Raw genomic sequence first — 11,333 nt, 5'->3', positions numbered from 1 at the left:
TTATGTGGAGTTAAAGGCTGCTGGGAATGTATGATAATAATCAGCCATTATTCTTTGGTATCCTTCTGAAACTACTCATTTTTGAAGTGGTAGATTAGGACTGGAACTCTGCCAAAAAATTAAGTGTCGAATTTACCTGAAAACGGGAGTAATTCACGCTGTTTTTTTCAGTGGGACTTCAGCAAAGAATCTCCCATCTTGTGCACTGGAGAAGTCACTTGCACATATATCATTAAAAATAAAGGGGCAGGGCCTATTCTTGTTGGAGCGGCTGGCAGCATTGCACTGAGTGGACCACTGCGCACGCACTAATCTATCAGTGCTGAAATTGGCACATGCACAATAGCCCAGGATTACCGGCCTCCTGATTTCTTGGTTGCTGGCCAGCAGCACCCCCACCTGTCCTTCCACAGCCCCATCACTGCGCCCCCCACCCCCACCCCACCCCCGACCATTCCCAGACCAGTTCCTTGGTACTGTATCAGTTAACTTTTCATCATTATCGTTATAGCTAAACTGAACTAAAATCAGCATATTTTTGTAATCAATTCAATAATTGAAAGGGATAAATAATCTTCTCTGTTCCCAATCAACTAACTTTATATGATAGAATGCATTAAATTCCTGTGCTAAGATATAATTGCTTTTCTCATCAATTATTTAATTATAATTTCCTGTCAGTACCAAACATGACCGTGCATTGGCCACAGAAGAAAACGCTAAGCATATTGTTAGCACACGCCAGATTCTTTATTGTTCAGTGTGGTATGGAAAATTATTTTAGTACCAAAGAATCAGATTCACTTAATCAAGTTTCCATAATCAGGTTACGGTTTGGCAATCATCCACCCTGGTCCTGTACACAAGATGCTTCAATTAGGCAAAGTGCTGCACTTAGTCAATGTCCCACATGTACATGCTTTCTACAAAAAAGTCATTTTACAATTTTACAGGATGTAGTTAATTCCTGATCTTAAGTAGTGCACAGAGTCAAACTAAACAGTTTTCTTCAAAAAGTAACACAGGTGCATTTTTGGTGTAAAATTTTGTGATGGAGCAAGTACTTATCCTGCAAAGTAGAAAAGATAAATTTAAAAAAAATGTTCGGCTATTTGTAAGCTGCTTAGTTCACATTTTCTTCTCCTGAGATTCTTTGCACTGAAAAATTGATTTTCAGGGTGATGTGGTTGCATTGAAATAGCAGCTCTCAGTAGTCATTGTCTGAACCTTCTCCAGTGTCAGCATTCCTGGAGAGCATGTAGTTGTCCATGTCAATTGATCTGCAATTCTGAATGGCATAGCGTAAACGTTCTGCCATCATCTGTTGGCTTGAATAAGGAGGCAGACGAAGCTGGAAGAAGCAAGTCTGTGCTGTCGGAAGACCATCGACTGGCTGCACGATCAAAAAAATATATAAAGTATTAATAGAACAAAAGGAGAGTGTATGTTATAAACAGAACATGAAATTTTGAAGAGCCTCAGTTTAAAATATTTTCAATTTTAGTGGAGGATAACAGTGGATAGGCTTTAAAGTTTATTTATTAGTGTCACAAGTGAGCTTACAATAACACTACAATGAAGTTACTCTGATGTACATTTGTGGGGTAGAAGATTTGGTGGGGACAAACTACTAACTTTTCTGAATAAACAGCATTGGGCGTTTAGAAAGATCATACACTTTTTATTCTACCACTGAATATGGGTGTTGCAAAAGCATCGCTTAGCCTCACCTTCTATTTCATTTGCTCAAATGAAATGCTGCAACCTCTCCATCAGTTCAGTCCAGTCCTTGATGCTCTCATCAAACTCTGACAGCCCCAAACATAGTCATGGTGCTGCTAATTTGAAATTCTGCTGAGTGAACTCATGATATAAACTAGCTGGTCACTGTACAGAACTTTGTGCTGCATGCTCAAAATCAAAAGAACTTTGCTTTTCTCTTCATTTGTCATTTTCTCCTCGTTGCCCAAAAGATATCATAACATGAGATCCACAAATAAGGTGGATGATTGCATTGTTTAAAGGAATGATCTTCACATAAATGAGAAACAAAGTTTAACAATAACTCAGCAGAACATTTATAACTTTGAAAACAATAGCACAAGTAAAACAGCTCTTACTTGCAGAAGGACATATTACAGAATGGATGTAATTGCTCTGGAGAGTGTGCAGATGAGGTTTACGAGAATGTTGCCAGGGCAAGAAAAGTGTAGCTAAGAGGTGAGTTGGGTAGGTTGGGGTTATTTTCCTTGGAACAAAGGAGGCTTTGGGGTGACTTGATTGAGGTGTACAAAATTATGAGGGAAGGGATCGATTGGACAGAATAAACTTGTTTCTCTTAGTGGAGAACGCTAGAGCCAGGGGACAAAAATTCAAGATAAGTGGCGGAAGATTTAGGGGAGACACGAGAAAGAACTTTTTCACAGAAGGTGGGGAGTGTCTGGAATTTGCTACCTAAGTTGGTGGTGGAGGTAGTCACCATAAACACTTTTCAAAAGTTTTAAAAGAGTACCTAGATCTATACTATAAAATGCTGTAAGATACAGGGCTATAGGCTGGGTGCAGGAAGGTGGGATGAGAAAAGGCATCTAGGTATCATCAAGTTGCTATGAACAAGATGGGCTGAATGGCTCCTTCTGTGCTGTAACTTTTCTATAGTTCTATGGAGGGATTGAATGTTTGTAGCAATCAAGTGAGCTACTTTATCCTGGATGATGTCAAGCTTCATGAGTGTTGTTGGTGCTTTGCTCATTCAGGCAAGTGGACAGAATTCCATTATACTCTTGACATCTGCCTTGTAGATGGTGGACAGGCCTTGGGAATCAGGAGGTAAGCTATTCACACCACAGGATTCCTAGCCTTTGACCTGCTCTGGTAGCCACAGTATTTACATATATGGCTAGTCAAGTTCAGTTTCTGGTCAATAGTGACTCCCAGGATGTTGTTAGTAGGGGATTCAGCAATGATAATGTCATTGAATGTCAAGATGCAGCTGTGATCCTGGGGATCACTGGATGGATCATCCACTCGGCATTTCTGGCTGATGATTATTGCAAATGCTCCAGTCTTGTCTTTTGCACTGATATACTGAGCTCTCTCACCACTGAGGATGCGGTATTTGTGGACCCTCCTCTAGTTAGTTGCTTAATTGTCCACTCCACTTATGACTGGATGTGGCAGATTGCAGAGCTTTGCTCTGTCTACACGTGTCACTGCCAGCATAATCAAGGACCCCACGCACCCCGGATATACTCTCTTTCACCTTCTTCCACTGGGGAAAAAGATACAAAAGTTTGAAATCACATACCAACCAATTCGAGAACAGCTTCATCCCTGCTACCATCAGACTTTTGAAAGGTCCTATCACACATTAAGTTGGTCTTTCTCCTCACCCTATCGGTAATTGCACACGATATTCTGCACCCCAATCTTTCCTTCTCCCTTGTGTATTCTAAAATTGGTATGATTTGTCTGTATAGTTCATAAGAAACAATACATTTCACTGTATCCCAACACACGTAACAATAAATCAATTCAATTCAATGATCTTGTTGTGGGATTGCTAAGTTCCATTTATTGCATGCTACTTTTGTTGTCTGGCATGCAAGCAGTAGTCTGTTGAAGCTTCAACAGTTTGACATCTTATTTTTCGGTATGCCTGGTGCTGCTCCTGGCATGATGCCCTGCATTCTTCATTGAACCAGGCTTAATCACTTGCTTTAATGATAACAGCAGAATGAGGGATATGTGTGTATGGGTCATGAGGTTACAGACTGTGATTGAATACGATTCAGCTGCTGCTGATAGTGCCACATAGGTGAATGCATGAATCTTATTTAGAGGTAAAATAAAAATAAAATTATTTGTATAGATATATGTGTGTGTATATATCTATTTACATATTTTGTGTGATAGTCTGATGGCCGCAGGGAAGAAGCTGATCAAGAAGAAGGAGGAGGCACATGACATGCATAGGTAGCTGGGATCAAGTGGATCCCTTGAAGAGTATGGAGGGTGTAGAAGTAAAGAAAGAAATCAGGAGGGTAAAAAGGGGACAAGAGATTGCTTTGGCAGATAAGGCAAAGGAGAATGTAAAGAGCTTCTACAAATACAAAAGCATAACTAAGGATCAACAAGGTCATCTATGTGCAGATCCACAAGAGATGAGTGAGATCTTAAATGAATATTTCTCATCAGTATTTACTGTTGAGTAAGGCATGGATGTTAGTGAACTTGGGGAAATAAATAGTGATGTGTTGAGGGGTGAATGTATAACAAAGAAGGTGATGCTGGAAGTCATAAAGCTCATCAAGGTACATAAATCCCCGGGACCTGACGAAGTGTATTCCAGGACATTGTGGGAGCCTAGGGAGGAAATTGTGGATCCCCAAGCAGAGATATTTGAATCATCGACAGCCACAGGTGGGGTGCCTGAAGATTGGAGAGTGGAAAATGTTGTGCCTATGTTTAAAAAGGGCTGCAGGGCAATTATAGGCCGGTGAGCCTCACATCTGTGGGTAAATTGTTAGAAGATATTTTGAGAGACAGGATCTATATGCATTTAGAGAGGCAAGAGCTGATTAGGGACAGCCAGCTTGGCTTTGAGAGTGGAAAATCATGTCTCACAAATCTGATTTGAGTTTTTTGAAGGGGTAACAAAGAAGGTAGATGAGGGCAGTGCACTTGAAGCTGCCTACATGGACTTTAGCAAGGCTCTTGACAAGGTACCGCATGTAGATTCTTGCATAAGATGAAATCTCATGCGATTCAGGGTGAGGTAGTCTAATGGATACAAAATTGGCTTGATGACAAAAGGTGGTTATAGAGGGTTGTTTTTCAAACTGGAGACCCATGACCAGTGCTGGGCCCACTGTTAACTGTCATAAGAACATAAGAAATAGGAGCAGGAGTAGGCCATCTGGCCCTTCGAGCCTGCCCCGCCATTCAATAAGATCATGGCTGATCTGTCGTGGCTCAGTTCCACATTCCCACCCTCTCCCCATAACCCTTAATCCCCTCGCTTATCAAAAACCCATCAACCCGTGTCTTGAAAATATTTAGCGAGGCAGCCTCCACCACTTCAACGGGCAGAGAATTCCAGAGATTCACCACCCTTTGAGTGAAGAAGTTCCTCCTCAACTCCGTTCTAAACCGCACCCCCCTTTATCTTGAGGCTGTGCCCCCTAGTCCTACTGTCCTTTCTGAGTGGGAAGAGCCTCTCCACCTCTATCCTATCCATCCCATTCATCATCTTATACGTCTCAATGAGATCTCCCCTCATTCTTCTAAACTCTAACGAGTACAAGCCTAGTTTATTCAGCCTCTCCTCATAGCTCAACCCCCTCAACTCCGGTATCAGCCTAGTAAACCTCCTCTGCACTCCCTCCAAGGCCAAAATATCCTTGCGTAAGTACGGTGACCAAAACTGCACACAGTACTCCAGCTGCGGCCTCACCAATGCCCTATACAGCTGCAGCAAGACCTCCTTACTTTTATATTCAATCCCCCTCGCTATGAAGGCCAGCATCCCATTCGCCTTCCTGACCACCTGCTGCACCTGCAAGCTGGGTTTTTGCGACTCATGCACAAGGACCCCGAGGTCCCTCTGCACCGTTGCCTGCTGCAGTTTTTCGCCCTGTAAGTAATAGTCCTTCCTACCATTATTCCTACCAAAGTGGACCACCTCGCACTTGCCAACATTAAATTCCATTTGCCATTTCCTGGCCCATTCGCCCAGCCTATCTAGATCCTTCTGCAGACTCTCCACTCCCTCCGCGCAATTTGCCGTTCCACCAATCTTGGTGTCATCAGCAAATTTCAACACCATACACTCGGTTTCCTCCTCCAGATCATCTATATAAATGGTAAATAGCTGAGGCCCCAGCACCGACCCCTGGGGCACTCCACTAGTCACCAACCGCCAATCTGAATAGCACCCATTAACCCCCACCCTCTGTCTCCTATTTGATAACCAATCCTCTATCCACGCTAACACCCTACCCCCAACTCCATGCCCCCTTACCTTCTGCAATAACCTCATGTGAGGTACCTTGTCAAACGCCTTCTGAAAATCAAGAAAGACCACATCCACCGGCTCTCCTCTATCCACCGCCCTAGACACATCCTCATAGAACTCCAATAAATTTGTCAGACACGACTTCCCCCTAACGAAACCGTGCTGCGTCTGCTCTATCAAGCAATTCCCCTCAAGATGTCTCGCTATTTCCTCCTTGATGACGGATTCTAACATTTTACCCACAACAGACGTTAAACTAACCGGCCTATAATTCTCTGCCTTTTGCCTGGCACCCTGCTTAAACAACGGCGTAACATTAGCCGCTTTCCAATCTTCCGGCACTTCCCCGGAATCCAGCGACGTCTGGAAAATAACCACCAAGGCATCCACTATCACCTCCGCCATTTCTTTCAGAACCCTCGGATGCATTCCATCTGGTCCTGGGGACTTGTCCACAATCAGTCCCTCCAGTCTGTCGAGCACTGCCTCTCTAGTAACAATAATGTCATTGAGACCCTCCAGTCCTACCACCTTTCCATCACTAACACCCGGCAAATTATTCACGTCTTCCTCCGTGAAGACCGAAACAAAAAAGTTATTCAAGACCTCAGCCATCTCCCCATCCCCTACCACTAAGTCCCCCCTCTCATCCTCTAAGGGTCCAACGTTCACCCTAGCCAGCCTCTTCCTTTTTATATATTTATAAAAACTCTTGCTATCCTTTTTTATATCAAGCGCTAGCCCAGCTTCATAGTTTCTCCTACCCTTCTTTATCAACTTCTTTGTCAATCCTTGTTGACATTTAAACCTCTCCCAATCCTCTTCTTGCCCACTACTCTTAGCTACTCTAAATTCCTCCGCTTTTAATTTAACACTTTCCTTCACCTCCTTCGTTATCCACAGCTTATTACCTCTCCTCCTACGGTCCTTTTTAACCATCGGAATAAATCTATATTAATGATTTGGATGAGAATATAGGAGGCATCATTAGTAAGTTTGCAGATGACACCAAGATTGGTGGCATAGTGGACAGTTGGTTATCTTGGATTGCAACAGGATCTTCATCAATTGGGTCAGTGGGCTGACAAATGGCAGATGGAGTTTAATTTAGATAAATGAAAGGTGATGCATTTTGGTCAAATGAATCAGGGCAGGACTTATTCACTTAATGGTAGGGAACTGGGAAGAGTTACAGAACAAAGAGATCTAGGGGTACAGGTTCATAGCTCCTTGAAAATGGAGTTACAGGTGGACAGAGTGATGAAGGCGGCATTCAGCATGCTTGGTTTCATTGGTCAGAACACTGAATACAGGTGTTGGGACGTCTTGTTTAAGTTGTACAAGACATTGGTCAGGCCACGCTTGGAATACTGTGTACAGTTCTGGTCACCCTATTATGGAAAGGATATTATTAAACTAGAAAGAGTGCAGAAAAGATTTATTATGATGCTACTAGGACTTGATGGTTTGAGTTATAAGAGGAGGCTGGGTAGACTGGAACTTTTTTCTCTGGAGCGTGGGAGGCATAGGAGTGATCTTATGGAAGTCTATAAACTAATGAGGGATGTAGATCAGCTAGTCAATATCTTTTCCCAAAGGTAGGGGAGTTTAAAACTAGAGGGCATAGGTTTAAGTGAGAGGGGAGAGATATATAAAGGTCGAGAGGAGCAATTTTTTCACACAAACAGTGGTGAATGTCTGGAATAAGATGCCAGAGCTAGTAGTAGAGGCGGGTAGAATTTTATCTTTTAAAAAGCATTGAGACAATTATATGGTTAAGATAGCTATCGAGGGATATGGGTCAAACGTGGGCAATTGGAACTAGCTTAGTCGTTTAAAAAAAAAAGGATGACATGGACAAGTTGGGCCGAAGGGCCTATTTCCATGCTGTAAACCTCTATGACTCTATGCTGTTCTTGAGTTGGTTGAGAGACATGGACAGAATGGATAAGGAGCAGCTGTTCCCTTTCACTGAAAGGTCAGTCACGAGGGGACAGGAGGTTTAGGGATAACGTGAGGAATGTTTTTTTACCCAGATGGTGGTGACAGTCAGGAATGCGCTACCTGACAGGGTGCTAGAGACAGGTTGCCTCACATCCATTAAAAAGTATTTGGATGAGCACTTGGCATGTCATAACATTCAGGGCAATAGCCCAAGTGCTGGTAAATGGAATTAGGTGGAAGTTTGATTGAACCTCCATCACACTTCCAAGTAGTGCATTCTAGACCTTAAAATCTCACTGTGTGAAAAATATTTTCTCATATTGCTTGCTTCTTTTGCCAATTACTTTAAATCCGTGCCTTCTCATTCTCAATCCTTACATAAATGAAACAGTTTATCCCCATCTACTCTATTAAGTTTCCTCATTAGTTTTGAGCATCACTACCTAGTTTTCTTTTAGCCTTCTTCTCGCCAAGTAGAACAGCCCCAACTTCTGCATCCTTTCTTCATAACTTAAGTTTCTCATTGCAGGAACCATTCTCATGAATCTTTTCTCCAATGTCTTCAACACCCTGAAGTGTGATGTCCAGAACTGGGCACAATACTCCAGCTGAGGCCAAACTTGTGTCTTAAGTTTAACACAGCCTCCTTACTCTTATACTCAATGAACAAAGCCTAGGATTATGCCTACTTTATCAATTTGTCCTACTGCCTTCAATGACTTATGTCCTATACCAGGTCCCTCTGCTCCTCCTCTCTAGAGCTGTATGCTTTATTTTATATTGTCCCTGCATGTTCTTCCTATCAAAATAAATCTCTTCCCATTTCATCTGCCAGTTGTCAGTCCATCAACCCATTCCACAAACTTTTCTATGTCCTTTTGAAGTTCTACACTGTCCTCACAGTTTACAATGCTAACAATGATGTAGCAACAGTAAATATCAAAATAATTTGAAACCATTTTACATCCTATTTAACTAATACAACACATTTTGCAGGTTATGTATTCACTCTCCAACCTCCTATTGTCGATTTTACACCAATCTGGCATTTTGGAATCAATAGATTCATGGTTTCAGAAACGTAAGTTTTGAGTTCATTTATTACTGTCACAAGTGGGCTGATATTAACACTGTAATGAAGTTACTGTGAAAATCCCCGAGTTGCCACACTCCAGTGCCTGATCAGGTACACTGAGGGAGAATTTAGCATGGCCAATACACCTAACCAGCACGTCTTTTGGACTGTGGGAAGAAACTGGAGCACCCGGAGGAAACCCATACAGACACAGGTAGAACTTGCAAACTCCACACACACAGTGACCCAAATGGGAATCGAACCCATGTTCCTGACACTGTGAGACAGCAGTGCTAACCACTGTGCCATCGTGTCTCCACCCCCCCCCCCCCCCGCCACTGTAATTGGAATATTGCATTTTCACAGCAGTTAGTAATCACTAATGATGCACACTACTCCAATGAACCTTCAATCTTAAATCAACACTAGGACCTAACTGGAGTTAGAGCTAGACTGTGTGTAAATATGACCGTGTTGCAGAAGTGGAGTACCAGCTGACAGTAACAGTTACTAATAGAAATGTTCCTTCACTACAACAATATTTTTACACTTTTCAGTCCAGATTCTCATACAATCAGAGACAGCCTGCATATAGGTGCTGGGAAAAATGGTTTAAATCTACAGTGGCAGCCAGGACAAGAAAGGTTATCATGATAATGTTCAACCAGTGAAAGAGTGGAGGAGACAAAGCAGTCAACATGGACAGCTGATAGGAGGACAAGAGACCAAAAAGAGTCAGCCAGTATAAACCAACGTATGACCAAAGTGTGCAAGCCAATAAGTGCTTACAAACTTTGTGATATTTATCCTTGACATAAATGAATTTCTTTGGGTTAAGCTTCAGGGCAGAAAGATAATTTCGTTCCCAGCATTACACTGTAGGCAAATCTGAGTATCAAATTCTATTGGTCTTCAAATGCACAAGATTTAGTTAAAAGACAATCATACAAAGTCATTAATTGAATTTGTCAATTTGGAATACCTACCCTATCCACTTTAATGATCTGAAATTTCTGAGAGATGTCTGCAGGGTTGGCTGGCAGCCTGGAGCGGCCAGAGACAAAGCGAAGAAACAGCACCCTCTCTTCATTCGAAAACTCGTGCAGCGTTTGCCACAGCCAACTCAGTAATTGATGGTTTTCGACAATGTCACGGTAACGTACAATTTTCTTTAAAGTATCTACATTCACTTCTGGCATCCCACACACGAGCTGTTCAAGCTGTCTTTCTGTCAGTAGAGACAGAAGAGGTACAGGGACAATAGCTGACATCCCCTGTCTGATTGCTGCTATCTGAAAATGAACAAATACAAAGGGAACACATTAATTGTAAACTAATTCGTTACTGGGATGCTTTCTTGGCAAATGACCAATGGTTAATATGAAGCCAAATATTTATTTTTTAAATGATGCAGCACATCTTACATGTTCACGTGCGTGCATTGGAAGCTACATGGATTATGCACAAGGGCCTGTTCTTTGCAGAAGAAAGCACATGTACACACATTGCACCTGTTTCATCCAAACAAAATAAATGACAGTCATTCAATGATTCATTCCTCAGAGCAATGCCTTGGCCAATCAGGGTCAAGCTATCTGGTTTAAATTTCAAACAACGTTTGGCAGTTAACTGTCAGTCACCATCAACTGATAATTCTCAAGCCTGCTTTACCATTCAATAAGATCATGGCTGATCTCTTTGTGGACTGAGCTTCACTTATCTCCCTGCTCACCATAACCCTTAATTGCTTTTCTGTTCAAAAATTTATCTATCCTTGCCTTAAAAACATTCAATGAGGTAGCCTCAACTGCTTCACTGGGCAGGGAATTCCACAGATTCACAGCCCTTTGTGTGAAGAAGTTCCTCCTCAACTCAGTCCTAAACCTGCTTCCCCTTATTTTGAGGCTGTGCCCCCTGGTTCTAGTTTCACTTGCCAGTGGAAACAACTTCCCTGCTTGTATCTTATCTATTCCTTTCATATTCTTATATGTTTCTACAAGATCTCCCCTCATTCTTCTGAATTCCAATGAGTATAGCCCCAGTCTACTCAGTCTCTCCTCATAAGCCAACCCTCTCAACTCTGGAATCAACTTAGTGAATCTCCTCTGCACCCCTTCCAGTGCCAGTATATCCATTCTCAAGTAAGCACCAAAACTGTACACCGTACTCCAGGTGTGGCCTCACCAGCACCTTATACAATATCTCTAACAATCAGAGACCAATTGGCGACAAAACAACATTTTCTTCTCAAACAGAAATCAATGGATGTTTTCTTCTTATATGTATTCTTGTGGTATC

General features: G+C 42.2%; 1 protein-coding gene across 7 annotated transcripts in view; it reads right to left on the bottom strand.

The window, feature by feature from the left end:
- Positions 1–482: 482 nt before the first annotated feature.
- Positions 483–11,333, bottom strand: part of LOC145356518 (putative E3 ubiquitin-protein ligase HERC1) — a 296,484-nt gene continuing 285,633 nt past the window's right edge. For all 7 annotated transcript variants that reach the window (XM_080209293.1, XM_080209754.1, XM_080209365.1 and 4 more), the window contains exons 77-78: positions 10,022–10,327; positions 483–1,393 (exon numbers count right to left, since the gene is read on the bottom strand). In XM_080209293.1, the coding sequence (XP_080065419.1) occupies positions 1,208–1,393; positions 10,022–10,327 (492 nt within the window). In that variant the 3' untranslated portion in view covers positions 483–1,207. The remainder of the gene's footprint in view (positions 1,394–10,021; positions 10,328–11,333) is intronic.

The sequence above is a fragment of the Carcharhinus amblyrhynchos genome, chromosome 1, assembly GCF_965287045.1.
Source record: "Carcharhinus amblyrhynchos chromosome 1, sCarAmb.v2.hapA, whole genome shotgun sequence".
Lineage (NCBI taxonomy): Eukaryota > Metazoa > Chordata > Chondrichthyes > Carcharhiniformes > Carcharhinidae > Carcharhinus > Carcharhinus amblyrhynchos.
Note: the sequence above shows the minus strand (reverse complement) of the source record. Positions and strands in the feature narration are given on the sequence as shown.